Source organism: Balaenoptera musculus, chromosome 9 (genome assembly GCF_009873245.2).
Source record: "Balaenoptera musculus isolate JJ_BM4_2016_0621 chromosome 9, mBalMus1.pri.v3, whole genome shotgun sequence".
Lineage (NCBI taxonomy): Eukaryota > Metazoa > Chordata > Mammalia > Artiodactyla > Balaenopteridae > Balaenoptera > Balaenoptera musculus.
Genome location: NC_045793.1, coordinates 62,970,316 through 62,993,888, shown reverse-complemented (window position 1 = coordinate 62,993,888; position 23,573 = coordinate 62,970,316). Strand labels below are relative to the sequence as shown.

The following is a 23,573-nucleotide window of genomic DNA, read 5'->3' as shown; positions in this document are numbered from 1 at the left end:
ATTCCTAATTCACAAATTAACAAAGGTGAACCATTCAGAAATTAAGTGCCTATTCCACTTTCTTGGTACAAGAGAGTAACAGAAATGTCATTTTTAATAGGTCTGCACACTAACTTTAGTAAGGTATATAAAGGTAAGATTTTGTGTCTGGTGGGGAAGCCGAGTAACATTTGGAGTACCAGATTCTCCAGTTTATGACTGCCTAGTAGGAACTCTGCCAGTTCATGATGGCATCCTTTAGCATATGGAGATCTATCATTCTGAAATTTTAAAAGTAATGCCTAAAGTATACAGATTCTATAGATTCCTCTACATAGAAAATATTTTTATTACATGTGTAGCAAAAGCCAGTAGAATGTAATTATTATTCTATCTTTCAAAGCTAGAATAACAGGCTGAGAAAACGAGCATAGAGTTCAACCAACATTAAACTTAGTGACAAAGTTAGCCAATTTAGAATAAGATTATAAATATGATGAACTAAATAGGATCTAAACAGAATTGCTATTCTAGTATTAAAATTACTTCTTTTCCAGAAAATGTGGTATGTATACACAATGGACTACTACTCAGCCATAAAAAAGAATGAAATTTTGCTATTTGCAGCAACATGGATGGACTAGGAGGGCATTATGCTAAGTGAAATAAGTCAGACAGAGGAAGACAAATACTGTAGGATATCACTTACATGTGGAATTTAAAAAATACAACAAACTACTGAATGTAACAAAAAAGCAGATACACAGATATAGAGAACAAACTAGTGGTTACCAGTGGAGAGGGAAGTGGGTAGGGGCAATACAGAGGTAGGGAAATAAGAGGTACAAACTATTAGATATAAAATAAGCTACAAGGATATACTGTACAACAGGGGGAATATAGTCAATATTTTATAATAACTATAAATGGAGTATAACCTTTAATAATTGTGAATCACTGTATTGTACTCCTGTAACTTATATAATAGTGTACAGCAACTATGCTTCAATTTAAAAAATACTTTTTTTGCATCAGGAAATGAAATTATCAGCTATAGTGTAATTTGATGGTCTAATGAAATCAGGAGAAACAACTGTATAGCGAGTGTTTCTTGACAACAAACTTTTGGAACCAGTTGGCATTACTGATTGTATTGAAAACCTGCATTTTCAGTGAAAAAAAAAAAAAACTGTGGAAGAGTAAGGAGAACATTTGACTTTTACAAATAGTCTCTAACGTTTCTCTACAATTTCAAAGTCAACCTTTTATGAGAAGGTTACAAAATTTTAATAAAACAATACATCAGCTATAGCTAAGATCTCCCTTACATCAGCATTCAGCAAAGGGTAAGGAGAGAAAATGTAACATAATCCTTGTTACTTATATTTTTGAACTTTGTCTCAAATAAGACTGTGTTTTGAATTAATGGGACTTAACTTACATTCCAAATGTTAGGCCCATTAATTAAATATTTGTCATATGTGGAAGGTGTTTTATATTTTAATCATTTATTCCATGTTCACTGAATTGATATTAATTTACAAATTAAGCAAACAAATCATAGTTGCACCTTTGTTTTTGTGTACTCACAATAAGTACAATGCTTCTTCTGCAAACATAATCCTGATATGCAGAACAACATTGCTTATTATTGTCTCCAAATCTGACTTGGCATCGTTGATATGCTAACTACTCACTCAGAATCTTACATGAATGTGAACAAATCACTCTGAATCTGACTATCCGACGTGGCAGTTAAAAAATGAAAGCAAATCACTCTGTTGAAGACAGTCTGCAAACCAATTTATAGACTAAAATCTTGTCTCTTATAAATCATAATGGTAAAACTAAACTGAAAATAAATTTCAGATTACCCAGAATATTTTATATCTTGAAAAGTAATGTAATTAAGTTTCTCAGCAAAATCAAAATCAGTCTGATGCAATCTTAGTTTTTTTAAATTCTGGAGGTTTTTAAATGAAAAAATTTCTAGGGACATCAGTTTTCAAAACACTGAAACACACTGTTCATATTAAAGTGCTCCTAAAGTATCCTACAGGGGGAAAAAATGAAAACTTCTAATAAAAGTTTCAATATAATTTTAAATGTACACTTGTATATATTTACTGAGCACTTAATTATGTACAAAACAGAAGACAAAACAAAATGCTAGGTATCAGGTAAAACTCAGTATTTCTCTCTCTTTTTTTTTTTTCCCAATTCTTGCTAAAGGGAAATGGTATTATAACATCTTTTCGGCAAATAACCAAATGGAATCTTAAACTTATATAATAGTCATCTTAAAGCCTCTTCCTTCTCTGACAGTCACTGCCTTATTAATAGTGGTAATCGTTTTCTTATGTCCCAAGCCAGAACTTTGCCTTTATCCTCATTTTTCTAATCCCTCACCTTGTACATCTAATCAACCACCAAATGCTGCTGATTCTTCTTCAGCCTATTTCCTCCAATTCCTTTGCCCTACACCTGTGGTCTCCCAATTAAGGTGCACTAAACAATCTGCTGATATGCAGGAAGAAAACAACATTTATATGTATTTACTTTTTATCTCTAAAAATAAGAAACTAAGCTTTACCAGCAAATATTTCGTATATGGATTGAATTATGTACTTACATAACTTAGAAATATATAAATTTATATTACGGGTACAAATTAAAAATTGCTGAAAAAAGTATGTAATAAATCAAGTTTGGAGAGATGGGACTAGGCTATTAAAATAGCATCTTATCTTCCCCTCTTGCTGTCTCTCTCCACTTCTGTAGCTTTATCCTTAAAGCTGGTCACGTCCTTTAGCTCAGCGGTCCCCAACCTTTTTGGCACCAGGGGCCGGTTTCGTGGAAGACAATTTTTCCACAGATGGGGGGTGGGGTGGGGTGGGGTGAGGGGTGGTGGTTCAGGCAGTAATGCGAGTGACGGGGAGCAGCAGATGAAGCTTTGTTTGCTCGCCCGCCGCTCACTGCCGGCTGTGCCGCCGGGTTCCTAACAGGCTGCGGACCCCTACAGGTCCACAGCCCGGGGGTTGGGGACCCCTGCTTTAGCTGACAAAAGATCTTTGCTTGGGTCTTCATTTCTTTCAGCAAGGCTACAAGGCCCTTATGAAACAGTGGCCTTTCTACCTACCTCTCCACTCTCACTGCTTTCTACTCCCTACCATTTACCCTTATGCTCCAGCCACACAATTTTTATTTTTTAACTGTTGTCCACACACCAGGCTCTTTCATAGCGGAATGACTGTGTAATGGCTATTCCTCCTGCAAAGGCAGCAAGCAGTAGTATGAAGTTCCTACAGAAGATCTTTGTTGGCATCTGGACTTCACAAAATTTAGGAAAGTTAACGTCATTTCTCTAAGCCTTAGGCTCCCCATTCTTAAAATAATGACAATGTCCCTACTCATAGGATTGTGATAATATTACAGGGGATAACAAAGGTAAAGTCACCTGGGCAAATTTAATCATCATAACAATCCTATGAGGCAGGTGCCATCATTTCCCTTAATTTACAGGTGAGAAAACAGATACAGAGAGGTTGACTAACTTGCCCAAGGACACATAATTAGTAAGTGGCAGAGCAGAGATTCAACCTGGCTGCACCAGAGTCAGAGTTCGTTACCATCATGCTATCTGCCTCACTGTTTTGATCTATCTCAACTCTAGTGTCCTCATTAGACTAGACGATCAAGTTCCAATCTAACATTCCATGCTTCTCCTCAGTAGAATCTTAGAGTTTAGGCAACAGCTTCACTGGGTCTGCCTTCTGTTAGTCTCACAAGGAGACACAGTGCAAGGAGTGGCTTCAGTGTGTCCATATTTCTTCTCAGAGGAACATAAAAGATAACAGGGAGAAAAAAATTCAACAGATCCCCTTTTCCTGTAGCCCATACCCTATTTTTTCCCCAGTCGTGATCAGAGTAGAAGACGAGATGGATTTTAGCAAAGTTACTTCCCTTCCCCTAATTTCAACAGGAAATTTGAACTTTATGGCTTCTTTCTCACCAAAGGCCTATCATCACTAAGTTAGCATAATCTTAGAGTGGTGACGGTTTATTATCTTTTTTTGGTTGGTGGTAGCGGGGAGGATTATCATACTCTTCCTGAACATTCAAAAGCCTAACATATATAAGTTAACCACTTAAGGAAAAAGACACTAATGTTTTCAACAAAGCTATAAAAATATATTCTTAAAAAAATGGACATACCATGAAGAAGGAATACTCAAAAAATCTCGACTAAGCACTACTCCATGCTAATGCTAGGCACCACTCTAGTTGCTGAGGATAAAGTAATGAGCAAAATAAAGTTACCTGCTCTTGATGGAGCTTATAGTCTAGTAAATAAATAATAGAAGATTAAGTGAAATTATATATGCGGACATATTAATAAATTTTGGTTTGCTTTTGTTTTAGACTCTGAGTTGTAACTGCTAGAACTGAGTTGTATACTTACTACTAATTTTGAATTAAGAATAGTAACTCACCCATAGAAAGCCAGCACAGCAACTGTCATTAGTAAAATTGTAGACATTTTCCAAAAGAGGGGGAAAAGGCATTTACTGGATGCTTCTTATACGCATCAGATAATGGGAGTATATGTAATTTTAGATGTACTCTTGAAAAAGCAAAACAGGGAAGATGACCTTAGGGATGTAATTCTAGAAAAGTTCACTTTTTAACCTATGGAATAACTCCTTTGTTGGAATAAGATTTCTACAGTCTTTGTAATTTTACCAGCAAGAGGTTCTTCTAGGATAATAAGCATCCTAGAATTATGTGGGGAGAATCTTTTGATCGAGAAACAGATTCAGGCTCAAAAGCAGCAATTTGCAAGGTGTGGTAGCTAAAAGAAGTATATCCAACATATCTATTTTCACAATATAAACCACAAAAAGAAAAGTGCCACAAAATCTTGGCTGATTAGGATATCTAGAAGGTGGAGAGTTAAAGTATGGTAAGGGCAAAGGTCAAAGAATGTTAAGAAATAGAGCCCTAAAGATGAATGTAAATAGAGTTTAAAATGTATACAGAAAGGAATAAGATATCAAAAACAGTCTCTTTTAAAAGTCTGCCTGGGGTCAGCCCTAGATCCTGAAAAGATAATACTTTTTTTTCTTTCCTGCAACTATGGGCTGCTCAGTCCTAATACCCAAAGTTTAGAAATATTAATATTTATGAGTTACATCATAGTATGAGTTAAATAGGCTTATATGCATTTTGCCCTGGAAACTCCATCTACATGATATACATTGTTCCTGTGGGAAAACATAGTTTAAGTTCCAAGTAATCAATTTATGGACTCTTGGAATACAACTCTTGGTAGTTGACCTGCATAGAATGGTTCAGTTGACATCATGATTAGAATAATCAATGTTTCCACAGTATCTTGCAAAACTGCAGAATTTTATAACAACATGCCTAAGTGAATTGTGCCAAAGATCAACTATAAGTGGCAGACTGAAGTCTAGATTTTGTGGCTTGCTACCTTATTAAGGAAAGCTGGCAGAGCTGCTAAAAGAACTAATATTTGACACTGCCATTTACATTATATAAATGACTGTTTTTCTCCCTTGCATTTTGGGCATGATAATGTAGAAGAATTTAGGCTAACTCTTAGGATATATTCTGAAGATGTCAAGATAATAAGAGCTCTTATTCTGGATCCCTGAATTCTCCACACAGATCATAATGTAGGAACTGTGGCTGTTATTAGGTTAGTAAGCCTAGCAACTTTACACATGTTACCAGGCTGCCTTCAGTCTTTAGGTCACTGGAAAAATCTGTCAAAAAACCACCAAACCCAAAAAACTAAAACCTGAAAATAGTCTCTTAAAGGCTGGACTTTTCTCAATAATGAGAGTGTTTTTGTCCTGGCATTGCAATTGAAACAGCCAAAGAACAACCACTATGCTAATCAACTAAAATTATTTTATAGGTCTCAAATTATACATGTGTCATGGAGAAAAACAGATGTTAGGAATAAGCAGAAATAATAAAGTCAGGAAAAGGATAAGGATATAACAGATGAGTACGAGAAAAATAATCAGCTAACTAGCACGTCTCTCATTAGAGCTATATACTCACAATGCCTATCCCTCTCCCCACCTGTGCATGCCAATCCAGGCACCTAAGGATGTCTAAACTAGCTAGTCTACAACAGCAACTACAGGATAGGTAGGTACTCCAAATCAATTCTAGTTGACTACAAAATTACAGTATCAATTCTGTTTTCAGAGTTAATGATGCACACCTATTAGAAATCTATAGCTTCCTTTTTTTTCTCTTTACTGGAAATAAATGTAAAGAAACAAAAGACCAATTTAAGCTTCACTGTGGAAAAATGCAAATTGTAAGCTAGAATTAGTATCTTAAAAGAATTTGGACTGTCCATTCTGAAGTAGTGAGTCAGAGATTATTCTATAGTTTGAATGATTTAAATATGTAAGTTTCAGAAATTGCACAACTGACAACTCCCTCTCCTTTGTACCTTTAGTTTTCTGAACATACTTGTATAATAGTGTTTTACTTGTTAACATTATTATTACTCCCTATTAGACTACAGATTCCCTAAAAACAGATACCACATCTTACTCTTCTGTATTTCTCCACTCTCCAGTAGAGTGCCTGACATACAGCAGGTGTTCAACAAATGTGTCTTGAATAAACCAGCAGCATAAACTCCGTCGAAATACATAAATCTCCACTCCCAATCCTAAAATACATGTACGTGTATGTATACATACACATATACATACATATATAAAAGAGATAGATACTATTTTAATTTTCTCTTCACAGAGAAAGTAGCTGATTTGAGAACTAGAAACTGCACATTGTAATAGGTCACACATTTTTTCCAGAGAACAGTAACATAAACTTGATCTTAATCACAAAGTAATGCCTCAAAGCTAAATATGGTAGATATATTAAGAAACTTATGTCATGAGGTCTTAATTCCCAAAATGAGGTAGTTTTGTAGAAAACAGAAAAGTGTCTTAAATGATTCTGTAGTCTTCTTAGTTTCTAAAGAAATTTTTTAAAAAATCACTATTAGTCACACCCAACACCATTTATTGAGTGTTTACTACATACCAAGAGTTGTGCTAAGCACTTTGTTCCAATATCTCATTTAACCCCAATAATGGTATGAGGTATGAAAACAAGTATTATCACCTTGTTTTACTAAGAAAAAAATTTGTTTTAACTATTAGGGGAAAAACTGTTGGCCTTAGAGATGATGTGGACCGACGTTCTCATTTTACATTAAACAAGCAAGAGGAACAGAAGAAAGATAAGACACTTGTGTCATGCAGGCAGATATCTGGTATAAAAGAATAAAAGGGCATAGAGAAAAATATACAACCAAAAGCAAAGTCTTAAGAAAAAGTCTAACTTCTCTAAGAAACAGCCAGAATTCCGAATATTGTACTATCTCGAAGAGATACCTGCACTCCCATGTTCATTGCAGTATTATTCACAATAGCCAAAACGTGGGAACAACCTAAGTGTCCATGGACAGATGAATAGATAAAGAGAATGTGGTTTTAACTGGCTGTGAGATTGCCTCATAGAATATAGTCCCATAGAGGCCAAGAAGACAATCTCACAACCAGCTAACCAAAATGGAATTCATCTATCAACTTCCTAATACATCTCCCTTTTGGTTCAGCATCTCTCAACTATCCACAGTGTTAAACTCAGAAGAAAACAAAACTTCTGAATTAACTGCCTAGCCTTATTATCACTGTTATTTTTACTTTTCATCTTAACCCAACTGTAAGTGCTAATAAGTAGCAAAAGTGGTCTGCACTTATCTTTTCTAGTGGTATAATACAAAAAACGGGTTTTACAAGATCTGTTTCACCATATACCACCTCTGCAGCCTACAATAAATTAAGATTATTTAACATTTCCATTTACCTTCAAAACAAATACTCCTACTAGAAGCAAGGTGTTTTCTTGTTTGTTTTACTATGAAACATCCATACTAAAAATGCGAGGAAGTGACTGAAGTGTTTGCTGTCGTAGGATGCCTCAGTGAAATGAAAGTTTCCTAGTCTGCATTCTACAAAATCGACATTCCACTTGAAGCAGAGAGATGCCTAACTAAGGTACTGCTTTCAGTACCTTAATGGAGGAAGAGAGTTCACAAGGCTTCCAATAAGGAAAAGGCGAAAAGGGGAGAACTGTTGAGATCCACCCACAGAAATAAAAGCAGAGGACGAAGTCCAAAGTAGCTTACATCTAACATCTCAGCAGAGAGTTAGGCGTAATGATGACTGAAAGAAGCCAGACCAAAAGAATACACACTGCATCAATCCATTTCTATGAAATCCAGTAACAGGGAAAAATTAGACTATGATGATGGAAGTCAACAGTGGTTACTTCCAGGTGGAGAGGAGAAGGATACTGTCTGTGAAGGGGGCTAGGGATCCTTCTGGGATGCAAAAAATGTTCTGTATCTTGATCCAGGTAGTGGTTTCATGAGTGCATACGTGTGTAAAAATTCAGGGGGCTTAGCACTTAATATTTGGGCACTTTAAATGTATTAATACCTCAAAATAAAACAAACTGAGGGGGTTGGGGGTCAAGTCAGGACAAGGCCCATAAAATCCTGTAAGATTCTATAAACTTTTAATTTTTTCATGTTTTAAAATTTGTGTTGCCTATGATCTTCTCTGTGGTGAAAAGCAATAAATGTGTTACAAAGGAAGTTCAGTGTTTCTTTGTAAGTAGCTAGGAAGGTGGAAGCTGGGCAGTCTTCAGTACCTTCGGTGTCTTGAGTCTGAGAGGGCTAGAAACTGAAAGAAGAGAGTGAACAGTGGTAGCCCAGTGCCTGACACGAGGACAGGAGGACATGGACAGACAGGACTTGACAGGCAATTAGAAACCCCACGGGTTCTGCACTCTTATTGGTGTTCGTTAATAACTCATCTACATACTATAATATATTCCCTGATGTGCTGCAGGTACTTTTTAAACTTTATCCCACTTGGTTAAAAATATACTCATTCTTCCAACAGATTTTTTTGGAAATTATTTCCTCCCAAATTAATCTGAATACGAAATCTAACCTCAGGCACGAGGAACATAAACTCTACCATAACCATCCTTAACTCTGGACAATACCAAGGAAAAAACTGTGTGTTATATGATGTGAAGCTGTACACACTCATTTTATAGCTTTCATTAGCTGGTATAACCATGCGCTGTGCTCCTCTGACACATTTATGGAAGATGTTTGCGAAAGTCACAAAGAAGGGGGTACATGAAACCAATGAACAAACCAACCTAGATCAACCAATCCTTTACAATCCCACCATTCAATGAAAGAAAAAAGGTGATGTAATGGTCTAAGACAAAGAAAGTAGAATGACCAAGGCCTTATAACAAACCCACTAAATGGATGATTTCATTCTCACCTTTATCACGATCATAGAGTAAATCCTCTGTTGAGCAAGGGCTACCATCCTGGGATTCCGGGGGGCAGAAGGGGGAGACACAGGGTGAGTGACTGCTGCAACTGCTGCTGCGCTCCTGCACAGAGGGGGTCTGCGTGTCGATGCTGCGCGTGCTGCTGCTCCGGTAGTGAGCAGGGAGCGGGGCTCTCCGACCATCCGGGATATCCACAGGCTGGAAGAGCAACAACCATCACACCGTCAGTGACAGTTCATATACTCCATCCATATAGAAAGCTCTGGTGTTTCTTTTGATTTCATTTTGCAGTATTATCACCACCACAGTTGATTCTTCAGAGAATAAAGATACCAATCTTGTGTCTTAATTTCTGCCAGTCACTTTTAGGTCAGCACTCCCAGTAATACTCTTCAAGGACAGGGGCTTCTTTTAATACTGTATCCCTAGCACTGTGCCTGGCACACAGCAGACATTCAATAAACATTTGCTTTAAGAATTAGTCAAACCGCTCAAGAAGTCACTTTGACTTGATAATAAAAAAAGAGAAATCTCATATTCACAGGTATGGATTTCCGTTTGTCCATTCTTCTTATTATTTTTTTTACAAGCCAGGAACAGATTTTGCAGTTTACCCAAAATTTATAATAAAAGGTTTATTCTATTAGTACTCAAGGGAGGATATTAAGATAACTCAGAACATTTCTTCTAATTTGGTATCCAACCGAGTAGGACTACTAATGAATTTTGCTTAGTTCTAATGCATTGTTCTGAGTGGCAAAAATAAACAATAGAAATTAAATTATAATCATAGAATCATATATGAATCATATATTTTTGACCCGAGAAGACCCTAGACTTCATAAGTACAATGTTTTTACCAATAAAGAACCTATAGTTTATTTTATTTTATTTTTTAAATAAATTTATTTATTTTATTTATTTTATTTATTTTTGGCAGCGTTGGGTCGTCTTTGCTGAGCGCGGGCTTTCTCTAGTTGCGGCGAGCGAGGGCTACTCTTCGTTGCAGTGGCTTCTTTTGTTGCGGAGCACAGGCTCTAGAGCACAGACTCAGTAGTTGTGGCGCACGGGCTTAGTTGATCCGCAGCATGTGGGATCTTCCCAGACCAGGGCTCGAACCCGTGTCCCCTGCATTGGCAGGCGGATTCTTAACCACTGCACCGCCAGGGAAACCCCAAGAACTTAAAGTTTAGAGCTCCTGGTGACATGGTCAATTAAATGGTATCAGAGCTTCAGCTGCAGTGGACTCTTTCTAACTCTGCTTCTGCTGTAAAGATATATCTTGCTCATCAGCATGCTAACAAAGTGAGGTCAACAAATACAATTGTATATATTTACAGTATTTTTGTCATTACATAGACAAGATTGAAATGCTAGGAAAAAAGAACCAATATATTCTTAGTTTATTTACAACTTATTTTCACTGTTTACTGCTATTACTCTGAGCTTTGTCATTTCAGAGATTTTAGAAACACTGTCAGAGGGAAAATGAAGTAAGATAAAATTAGGCAACACTCAAAATATATCAATGTTTTTCTACAACAAATTAAGTGAAGGTGAAAACCTAAAATAAAAACTTCATCTATCTATGCAGAGTTGCTAAACCAAAACTATACCATTTTCACAACCTGACGATGACCAAGCTACTGTAAAGAGAATATTCAATTATGGAATATTAGTTAATTTTGTCAACAAACAAAAAAAGTAAAATTTTCCAATTTAGGAAAGAAATATTCCCAAAGGAATATTAAGTTACTTGGTCAAATGCTAAGAAAATTATTTATTATTTAAAAATTTTCTTTTACTTAACTAAATTTAGATTTTAATTACAACACTGCACTAAATTTTAGAATGAACTATTCTAAGAATAAATCATTGGTGCAGGTTTTTGGGGTTTTTTTTGGACAAAATTATGTGATAGGTGTGTGAGGTTTTCAGAACAACCCATAAAGAAAGATCATTTTGGAAAATATATGAGGGTTTCATGACAGAGGTCTTTCTTAAAACTTAGATATTTAAGTCAAGGAAAATGCTGCTTTAATAAAATGTCAATATTGGTAATTAGTAAAAGAATAATGTATCAATTTGTAACTAAAAAAAGTTTAAGAATTTGAGTTATCTTTTATTCATGTCCTATTTGATACAATCATTTTGTATTCCCATTTCTGAATCTTTAACTGGATAATATATATCAATTTCCTTAACCAACTTCTGTTTTGTTGGGGAGGGGGTTCAGAAGAATTAGAATAACAAAACAGATTTTAGAAGTTTACACATTTACACAAAATAATGATGGGAAATATAAAGGCTTAGGAAGCTACTGACAGGTTCACTGATGGTGACATTTTGATTTATTAAAACTTTGAGGCACACTTAATCATAAATCTAAAAATTCTTAAAATTAATATTTTAGCTATAACTGTGTAGGTTACCCCAGAGTAATTCTGAAGTGGCTACTGTGAAATTAGAATATGACTTACTTAAAAGCAGAACTATGTTATTTTTTTTTTAATTGGAGTAAAATTGCTTTACAATGTTGTGTTAGTTTCTGCTGTACAATGAAGTGAATCAGCTATATGTATACCTATATCTCCTCCCTCTTGGACCTCCCTCCCGCCCCCCGCCCCCTGCCCCATCCCATCCGTCTAGGTCGTCACAGAGCACCGAGCTGAGCTCCCTGTGCTATACAGCAGGTTCCCACTAGCTATCTATTTTACACATGGTAGTGTATTTATGTCAAACATAATCTCCCAATTTGTCCCACCTTCCCCTTCCCCCCGTGTTCACATGTCCATTCTCTATATCTGCGTCTCTATTCCTACCCTACAAGTAGGTTCATCTGTAACATTTTTCTAGATTGCACAGATATGTCTTAATATACTATATTTGTTTTTCTCTTTCTGGCTTACTTCACTCTGTATGACAGACTCTAGGCCCATCCACATCTCTAGGTCCATCCACATCCCAATTTCGTTCCTTTTTATGGCTGAGTGATATTCCATTGTATATATGTACCACATCTTTATCCATTCATCTATCATTGGACATTTAGGTTGTTTCCATGTCCTGGCTATTGTAAATAGTGCTGCAATGAACATTGGGGTACATGTGTCCTTTTGAATTATGGTTTTCTCAGGGTATATTCCCAGTAGTGGGATTGCTGGGTCATATGGTAGTTCTATTTTTAGTTTTTTAAGGAACCTCCATACTGTTCTCCCTAGTGGCTGTATCAATATACATTCCCACCAACAGTGTAGGAGGGTTCCCTTTTCTCCACACCCTCTCCAGCATTTACTGTTCATAGATTTTTTGATGGCCATTCTGACTGGTGTGAGATGATACCTCACTGTAGTTTTGATTTGCATTTCTCTAATAATTAGTGATGTTGAGCATCTTTTCATGTGCTTCTTAGCCATCTGTATGTCTTCTTTGGTGAAATGACTATTTAGGTCTTCTGCCCATTTTTTAATTGGGTTGTTTGTTTTTTTGATATTGAGCTCCATGAGCTGTTTGTATACTTTAGAGATTAATCCTTTGACCGTTGCTTTATTTGCAAATATTTTCTCCCATTCTGAGAGCTGTTTCTTTGTCTTGTGTATGGTTTCCTTTGCTGTGCAAAAGCTTTTAAGTTTCATTAGATCCCATTTGTTAATTTTTGGTTTCATTTTCATTACTCTAGGAGGTGGGTCAAAAAGATGTGTTTTTCCTATGTTTTCCTCTAAGAGTTTTATAGTGTCTGGTCCTACATTTAGGTCTTTAATCCTTTTGGAGTTTATTTTTGTGTATGGTGTTAGGGAGTGTTCTAATTTCATTCTTTTACATGTAGCTGTCCAGTTTTCTCATCACCACTTAATTGAAGAGGCTGTCTTTTCTCCATTGTATGTTCTTGCCTCCTTTGTCATAAATTAGGTGACCATATGTGTGTGGGTTTATCTCTGGGCTTTCTATCCTGTTCCATTGATCTACATTTCTGTTTTTGTGCCAGTACCATACTGTCTTGATTACTGTAGCTTTGTAGTAGAGTTTGAAGTCAGGGATTCCTCCAGCTCCGTTTTTGTTTCTCAAGATTGCTTTGGCTATTCGGGGTCTTTTGCATTTCCACACAAATTGTAAAATTTTTTGTTCTAATTCTGTGAAGAATGCCATTGGTAGTTTGATAGGGATTGCATTGAATCTGTAGATTGCTTTGGGTAGTATAGTGATTTCACAATATTGATTCTTCCAATCCAAGAACATGGTACATTTCTCCATCTGTTTATGTCATTTTTAATTTCTTTCATCAGTGTTTTATAGTTTTCTGAGTACAGGTTTTCTGCCTCCTTAGGTAAGTTTATTCCTAGGTATTTTGTTCTTTTTGTTGTGATAGTAAATGGGATTGTTTCCTTAATTTCTCTTTCTGATTTTTCATTGTTAGTGTATCGGAATGCAAGATATTTCTGTGCATTAATTTTGTATCCTGCAACTTTACTAAATTCAGTGATTAGTTCTGGTAGTTTTCTGGTGGCATCTTTAGGATTTTCTATGTATAGTATCATATCATCTGCAAACAGTGACAGTTTTACTTCTTCTTTTCCAATTTGTATTCCTTTTATTTTTCTTCTCTGATTGCCATGGCTAGAACTTCCAAAACCATGTTGAATAAGAGTGGCAAGAGTGGACATCCTTGTCTTGTTCCTGATCTTAGTGGAAATGCTTTCAATTTTTTACCATTGAGTATGATGTTTGCTGTGGGTTTATCATATATGGCCTTTATTATGTTGAGGTAAGTTCCCTCTACGCCCATTTTCTGGAGAGTTTTTATCATAAATGGTGTTGAATTTTGTCAAAAGTTTTTTCTGAGTCTATTGAGATGATCATATGGTTTTTATTCCTTAATTTGTTAATATGGTGTATCACATTGATTGATTTGCATATACTGAAGAATCCTTGCATTCCTGGGATAAATCCCACTTGATCATGGTGTATGATCCTTTTAATGTGATGTTGGATTCTGTTTGCTAGTATTTTTTTGAGGATTTTTGCATCTATGTTCATCAGTGATATTGGCCTGTAGTTTTCTTTCTTTGTGACATCTTTGTCTGGTTTTGGTATCAGGGTGATGGTGGCTTTGTAGAATGAATTTGGGAGTGTTCCTCCCTCTGCAATTTTTTGGAAGGGTTTGAGAAGGATCAGCGTTAGCTCTTCTCTAAATGTTTTATAGAATTTGCCTAAGAAGCCATCCGGTCCTGTACTTTTGTTTGTTGGAAGATTTTTAATTAGAGTTTCAATTTCATTACTTGTTTATATTTTCTAATTCTTCCTGGTTCAGTCTTGGAAAATTGTACCTTTCCAAGAATTTGTCCATTTCTTCCAGGTTGTCCATTTTATTGGCATATAATTGTTTGTAGTATTGTTTGTAGTAGTCTCTTATAATCCTTTGTATTTCTGCAGTGTCAGTTGAGATTTCTCCTTTTTCATTTCTAATTTTATTGATCTGTGTCCTTTCCCCTTTTTTCTTGATGAGTCTTGGCTAAGGGTTTATCAATTTTGGTTATCTTTTCAAAGAACCAACTTTTAGTTTCATTGATCTTTGCTATTGTTTTCATCATTTCTATTTCATTTATTTCTTCTCTGATCTTTATGATTTCTTTCCTTCTACTGACTCTGGGTTTTCTTTGTTCTTGTTTCTCTAGTTGCTTTAGGTGTAAGGTTAGATTGTTTATTTGAAGTTTTTCTTGGTTCTTGAGGTGAGATTGAATTGCTATAAACTTGCCTCTTAGAAGTGCTTTTGTTGCATCCCACAGATTTTGGATCACAGATTTTGTGTTTTCGTTGTCATTTGTTTCTATGTATTTTTTAATTTTATATTTTAATAAATTTTTTATTTTTAATGTATTTTTAAATTTAATTTAATTTTTAATTTAATTTAATTTTTTAAATTTCTTCTTTGATTTCTTCAGTGATCTCTTGGTTATTTAGTAGCGTACTGTTTAGCCTCCATGTATTTGTGTTTTTTACAGTTTTTTTCCTGGAACTGATTTTCAGTCTCATAGTGTTGTAGTCAGAAAAGATGCTTGATATGATTTCAATTTTCTTAAATTTTCTGAGGCTTGTGACCCAAGACATGATCTATCCTGGAGAATGTTCTGTGTGCATGTGAGAAGAAAGTGTATTCAAGCAGAACTATGTTACTAAGTTTCATCTTCTAGTATAGTTTTGCTTAGCAGTTCTTAAAGAATTAGCAAATATGTGTCTGATTATCTCATCCTCAAAAAATTAGACCAATTCTACTTCCTTACATTACTGTTCTTAAATGTTACTTAATGTATAAAGGAAACATTTTAATGGTATACACAGCTAAGCTAAGAGCACAGTTTCCAAAGGGTTCCTTTTTGGCCTAATGAATATAACATAAAAATTTAACTCTAGGGAGAGTAAACTGGCACAACCTTTTGGGATGGTAATTTTAGCAATATTCATCAAAATTTAAAACGTGCAAATGCTTTGACCCAGCAGTTTCACAGCCAGGGAATTGTCTGCCAAGAGTACACTATGTTTTCTAAAGCACTGCTTATGATGACAAAAACTGAAAACAATCTAAATGCCCATCAGTAGGGGACTTTTAAATTATGGTACATTCATACAGTGATTCAATATATATTAGCATACATACACATATTTGGAAGCATATACAATAAACTGTGATTAATGCTTATATCTGCTAAGCAATATTCAGAGTTGGAAAAAGTTTCTTTTTCAATTTTATAAATATAATATTGAACTGTGTGAATTTTGAGATGAACTCTAAATCAGTTTTAAAACCTACACATTATTTGAAGGAATTAGATACACATTTGACATAAATTAAATCATATTTTAGTTCTAAAAAACCATCAGATAGATAATTAAGCCAAATGCTACTTGATGTTTTCTTTTGTTGAGTATATCTTTAAAATGTGGTCAAATATAGGTTCATATGCAGGAGTGTCCAGATTTCCTTTCTGGGACAGAGGTAATTTATAAAGTATTTTTGATTAATACAAATAGATCAGAGACCTAAATATAAGAGAAAGCTAAAACCATAAAACTCTTAGAAGAAAACACAAGAATAAATCATTGTGACCTTAGATTAGGCAATCTTTTAGATATGACCCAAAAGAAAATGAAAAGTGAAAAGACAACCCACAGAATAGGAGATATTTTCAAACCATATATCTAATAAGGGATTTTTATCTAGAAGGTAAGAACTTTATAAAGACCTTTTACCAAGCAATAGTAAAAAGACAACCTAATTTTGAAATGGGCAAAGGATCTAAATAGACAGTTTTCCAAAGAAGATATACAAATGGTTAACACCATGATGAGATACCACTTCACATCCACTAGAATGGCTACAATAAAAAAGACACATAATTACAAGTGTTGCTGAAGATGGAGAAATTGGAACCTTCAGACACAGCTGGTGGGGATGTAAAATGGTGCAGTGCAGCCACTTTGGAAAGTAGTCTGGCAGCTTCTCAAAAGGTTAAACAAAGAGTTACCATACAAGCAATTCCACTCATGGGTATATACTCAACAGAAATGAAAACATCATGTTCACACAAAAACTTGTATATAAACTTCATAGCAGCATTACTCATAATAGCCAAAAAGTAGAAACAATGGAAATGTTTATCAATTAATGACTGGATAATAAAATCTGTATGATTGAATATTATTTGGCAATAAAAAGGAATGAAGTACTGATACATATTACACTATAGGTGAACCTTAAAAACATTATGCTCAGTGAAAAACATCTGTTACAAAGGCCATATATTGCATGACTGCATTTATATGAAATATCTAGAACAGGCCAATTCATAGACGTAGAAAGTAGATTAGTTGTTGCCTCACTGGAGGAAAATAAGAGATGACTGCTAAAGGGTATGGAGTTTCTTTTTGGGGTGATGAAAAAGCTGTAAAGTTGACTACGGTATTGGTTGCACAACTCTGTGAATATGCTAAAAACCACTGACTTGTACACTTTAAATGGGTAAACTGTATGATACGTGAATTATATCTAATAAAGCTGTAACCCCAAAAAAAAAACTTTTGAGACAGTCCACAATATTAAAGAAAAAAGTGATTCAAACATTCCATGTAACCTTACCTTGGACACTTCCTCTTTCCCGTTATTTTCTTTAATGAATACCTTTTCTAATTCAGGACTTATTCCTTCTACATTGCAGGGCACACGTGAAACAGATGATTTTGGCACTGATACATTTGACAGTGGCATAGGGACTGATCTTGATCCAGTAGACTACAAAACAGAAGATAAGGTGTTACCAAATTATTTGTAGCCAAAGAAATCAAGAACTAAAGAGCATGGTAAATCTTAAAAGAGAAACTCAATGAGCAGAGTTATTTTGAAATTTCAAATACAATATAAATACAGATACACATACAGCAGTTTAGGTTCCAAAGTAAGGAAGTAAGGTAAAAATTACAGAGTCAAAATAATCCTTTATGTAAGTATAATAATCCTTTATAAATCCTTTATGTAACTAAGTAGGATTGTAAACTGTATACACGTGAAACTTCAGCTCTGCTCTGTGCTTGTGTATGTGTTTAAAAGATTTGTTCCAAAAAAAAAAAAAGATTTGTTCCCTGCCCTGTGACAATTACCTTCTAGTATTTTTCATTTCCATTTTAGCAACCATTTAAGAAAGCCTTTTGGATTACTAAGTAGTGTGGCAACAACATCATGTTAAGTTCAGTAACACTCACTTAACTATAAGGTTGCTTTCAAAAGTCCTTTGGAGGAGAGGAACCAAGATGGCAGAGTAGAAGGACGTGCTCTCACTCCCTCTTGCGAGAACACCAGAATCACAACTAGCTGCTGGACAATCAGCGACAGGAAGACACTGGGACTCACCAAAAAAGATACCCCACATCCAAAGACAAAGGAGAAGCCACAGTGAGACGGTAGGAGGGGCACAATCACAGTAAAATCAAATCCCATAACTGGTGGGTGGGTGACTCACAGACTGGCGAACACTTATACCACAGAAGTCCACCCACTGGAGTGAAGGTTCTGAGCCCCACGTCAGGCTTCCCAACCTGGGGGTCCGGCAACGGGAGGAGGAATTCATAGAGAATCAGACTTTGAAGCCTAGTGGGAATTGATTGCAGGACTTCAACAGGACTGGGGGCAACAGAGACCCCACTCTTGGAGGGTGCACACAGAACAGTGTGCGCATCGGGACCCAGGGGAAGGAGCAGTGACCCTGGGAGAGACTGAACCAGACCTACCTGCTAGTATTGGAAGGTCTCCTGCAGAGGCGGGGGGTGGCTCTGTTTCACCGTGGGGACAAGGACACTGGCAGCAGAAGTTCTGGGAAGTACTCCTTGGCGTGAGCCCTCCCAGAGTCTGTCATTAAGCCCACCAAAGAGCCCAGGTAGGCTCCACAGTGTTGGGTTGCCTCAGGCCAAACAACCAACAGGGAGGGAACCCAGCCCCACCCATCAACAGTCAAGTGGATTCAACTTTTACTGAGCTCTGACCACCACATCAACAGTCAGATCTACCCACCACCAGAGCCTCCCATCAAGCCTCTTAGATAGCCTCAACCACCAGAGGGCAGGCAGCAGAATCAAGAAAAACTACAGTCTTGCAGCCTGTGGAACAAAAACCACATTCACAGAAAGATAGACAAGATGAAAAGGGAGAGGGCTATATACCAGAAGAAGGAACAAGATAAAACCCCAGAAAAGCAACTAAATGAAGTGGAGATAGACAACCTTCCAGAAAAAGAATTCAGAATAATGATAGTGAAGATGATCCAGGACCTCGGAATAAGAATGCAGGCAAAGATCGAGAAAATGCAAGAAGTGTTTAACAAAGACCTAGAAGAATTAAAGAACAAACAAACAGAGATGACCAATACAATAACTGAAATGAAAACTACACTAAAAGGAATCAATAGCAGAATAACTGAGGCAGAAGAACGGATAAGTGACCTGGAAGACAGAATGGTGGAATTCACTGCTGCAGAACAGACTAAAGAAAAAAGAATGAAAAGAAATGAAGACAGCCGAAGGAACCTCTGGGACAACGTTAAACGCAACAACATTTGCATTATAGGGGTCCCAGAAGGAGAAGAGAGAGAGAAAGGACCAGAGAAAATATTTGAAGAGATTATAGTCGAAAACTTCCCTAACATGGGAAAGGAAATAGCCACCCAAGTCCAGGAAGCGCAGCGAGTCCCATACAGGATAAACCCAAGGAGAAACACGCCGAGACATACAGTAATCAAACTGGCAAAAATTAAAGACAAAGAAAAATTATTGAAAGCAGCAAGGGAAAAAAGACAAATAACATACAAGGGAACCCCCATAAGGTTAACAGCTGATTTCTCAGCAGAAACTCTACAAGACAGAAGGGAGTGGCATGATATACTTAAAGTGATGAAAGGGAAGAACCTACAACCAAGATTACTCTACCCGCAAGGACCTCATTTAGATTTGATGGAGAAATCAAAAGCTTTACAGACAAGCAAAAGCTAAGAGAATTCAGCACCACCAAACCAGCTCTACAACAAAGGCTAAAGGAACTTCTCTAAGTGGGAAACACAAGAGAAGAAAAGGACCTACAAAAACAAACCCAAAACAATTAAGAAAATGGTCATAGGAACATACATATCAGTAATTACCTTAAACGTGAATGGATTAAATGCTCCAACCAAAAGACACAGGCTTGCTGAATGGATACAAATACAAGACCCATATATATGCTGTCTACAAGAGACCCACTTCAGACCTAGGGACACATCCAGATTGAAAGTGAGGGGATGGAAAAAGATATTCCATGCAAATGGAAATCAAAAGAAAGGTGGAGTAGCTATACTCATATCAGATAAAATGGACCTTAAAATAAAGAATGTTACAAGAGACAAGGAAGGACACTACATAATGATCAAGGGATCAATCCAAGAAGAAGATATAACAATTATAAATATATATGCACCCAACATAGGAGCACCTCAATACATAAGGCAACTACTAACAGCTATAAAAGAGGAAATCGACAGTAACACAATACTAGTGGGGGACTTTAACACCTCACTTACACCAAAGGACAGATCATCCAAAATGAAAATAAATAAGAAAACAGAAGCTTTAAATGACACAATAGACCAGATAGATTTAATTGATATTTACAGGACATTCCATCCAAAAACAGCAGATTACACTTTCTTCTCAAGTGCGCACGGAACATTCTCCAGGATAGATCACATCTTGGGTCACAAATCAAGCCTCAGTAAATTTAAGACAATTGAAATCATATGCAGCCTCTTTTCTAACCACAATGCTATGAGATTAGAAATGAATTACGGGGAAAAAACCGTAAAAAACACAAACACATGGAGGATAAAATACGTTACTAAATAACCAAGACATCACTGAAGAAATCAAAGAGAAAATCAAAAAGTACCTAGAGACAAATGACAATGAAAACACGATGATCCAAAACCTGTGGGATGCAGCAAAAGCAGTTCTAAGAGGGAAGTTTATAGCTATACAAGCCTACCTAAAGAAACAATAAAAATCTCAAGGAAACAATCTAACCTTACACCTAAAGGGACTAGAGAAAGAAGAACAAACAAAACCCAAAGTTAGCAGAAGGAAAGAAATCATAAAGATCAGAGCAGAAATAAATGAAATAGAAACAAAGAAAACAATAGCAAAGATCAATAAAACTAAAAGCTGGTTCTTTGAGAAGATAAACAAAATTGATAAACCATTAGCCAGACTCATCAAGAAAAAGAGGGAGAGGACTCAAATCAATAAAATTAGAAATGAAAAAGGAGAAGTTACAACAGACACTGCAGAAATACAAAGCATCCTAAGAGACTACTACAAGCAACTCTATGCCAATAAAATGGACAACCTGGAAGAAATGGACAAATTCTTAGAAAGGTATAACCTTCCAAGACTGAACCAGGAAGAAACAGAAAATATGAACAGACCAATCACAAGTAATGAAATTGAAACTGTGATTAAAACTCTTCCAACAAACAAAAGTCCAGGACCAGATGGCTTCACAGGTGAATTCTATCAAACATTTAGAGAAGAGCTAACACCCATCCTTCTCAAACTCTTCCAAAAAATTGCAGAGGCAGGAACACTCCCAAACTCATTCTATGAGGCCACCATCACCTTGATACCAGAACCAGACAAAGATAGTACAAAAAAAGAAAATTACAGTCCAATATCACTGATGAATATAGATGCAAAAATCCTCAACAAAATACTAGCAAACAGAATCCAACAACACATTAAAAGGATCATACACCACGATCAAGTGGGATTTATCCCAGGGATGCAAGGATTCTTCAATATATGCAAATCAATCAATGTGATACACCATATTAACAAATTGAAGAATAAAAACCGTATGATCATCTCAATAGATGCAGAAAAAGCTTTTGACAAAATTCAACACCCATTTATGACAAAAACTCTCCAGAAAGTGGGCATAGAGGGAACCTACCTCAACATAATAAAGGCCATATACGACAAACCCACAGCAAACATCATTCTCAATGGTGAAAAACTGAAAGCATTTCCTCTAAGATCAGGAACGAGATAAGGATGTCCACTCTCACCACTATTATTCAACATAGTTTTGGAAGTCCTAGCCATGGCAATCAGAGAAGAAAAAGAAATAAAAGGAATCCAAATAGGAAAAGAAGTAAAACTGTCACTGTTTGCAGATGACATGATACTGTACAGAGAGAATCCTAAAGATGCTACCAGAAAACTACTGGAGCTAATCAATGAATTTTGTAAAGTAGCAGGATACAAAGTTAATGCACAGAAATCTCTTGCATTCCTATACACTAATGAAAAATCTGAAAGAGAAATTAAGGAAACACTCCCATTTACCATTGCAACAAAAAGAATAAAATACTTAGGAATAAACCTACCTAAGGAGACAAAAGACCTGTATGCAGAAAACTATAAGACACTGATGAAAGAAATTAAAGATGATACCAACAGATGGAGAGATATACCATGTTCTTGGACTGGAAGAATCAGTATTGTGAAAATGACTATACTACCCAAAGCAATCTACAGATTCAATGCAATCCCTATCAAATTACCAATGGCATTTTTTACGGAACTAGAACAAATCATCTTAAAATTTGTATGGAGACACAAAAGACCCCGAATAGCCAAAGCAGTCTTGAGGGAAAAAAACGGAGCTGGAGGAATCAGACTCCCTGACTTCAGACTATACTACAAAGCTACAGTAATCAAGACAGTATGGTACCGGCACAAAAACAGAAACATAGATCAATGGAAGAAGATAGAAAGCCCAGAGATAAACCCACACACCTATGGTCAATTAATCTATGACAAAGGAGGCAAAGATATACAATGGAGAAAAGACAGTCTCTTCAATAAGTGGTGCTGGGAAAAATGGACAGCTACATGTAAAAGAATGAAATTAAAATACTCCCTACACCATACACAAAAATAAACTCAAAATGGATTCAAGACCGAAATGTAAGACCAGACAGTATAAAACTCTTAGAGGAAAACATAGGAAGAACACTCTTTGACATAAATCACAGCAAGATCTTTTTTGATCCACCTCCTAGAGTAATGGAAATAAGAACACAAATAAACAAATGGGACCTAATGAAACTTCAAAGCTTTTGCACAGCAAAGGAAACCATAAACAAGACGAAAAGACAACCCTCAGAATGGGAGAAAATATTTGCAAACGAATCAACGGACAAAGGATTAATCTCCAAAATATATAAACAGCTCATTCAGCTCAGTAGTAAAGAAACAAACAACCCAATCCAAAAATGGGCAGAAGACCTAAATAGACATTTCTCCAAAGAAGACATACAGATGGCCAAGAAGCACATGAAAAGATGCTCAACATCACTAATTATTAGAGAAATGCAAATCAAAAGTACAATGAGGTATCACTTCACACCAGTTAGAATGGGCATCATCAGAAAATCTACAAACAACAAATGCTGGAGAGGGTGTGGAGAAAAGGGAACCCTCTTGCACTGTTGGTGGGAATGTAAATTGATACAGCCACTATGGAGAACAATATGGAGGTTCCTTAAAAACTAAAAATAGAATTACCATATGATCCAGCA

The 23,573-nt window shown here is 36.0% G+C and overlaps 1 protein-coding gene across 1 annotated transcript in view; it reads right to left on the bottom strand.

Annotated features, from left to right (window-relative positions):
* Positions 1 to 23,573, bottom strand: part of GLCCI1 (glucocorticoid induced 1) — a 97,190-nt gene that overhangs the window by 8,098 nt on the left and 65,519 nt on the right. Inside the window, exons 5-6 of the mRNA XM_036862948.1 lie at positions 17,555 to 17,707; positions 9,411 to 9,621 (exon numbers count right to left, since the gene is read on the bottom strand). Of these exons, the coding sequence (XP_036718843.1) occupies positions 9,411 to 9,621; positions 17,555 to 17,707 (364 nt within the window). The remainder of the gene's footprint in view (positions 1 to 9,410; positions 9,622 to 17,554; positions 17,708 to 23,573) is intronic.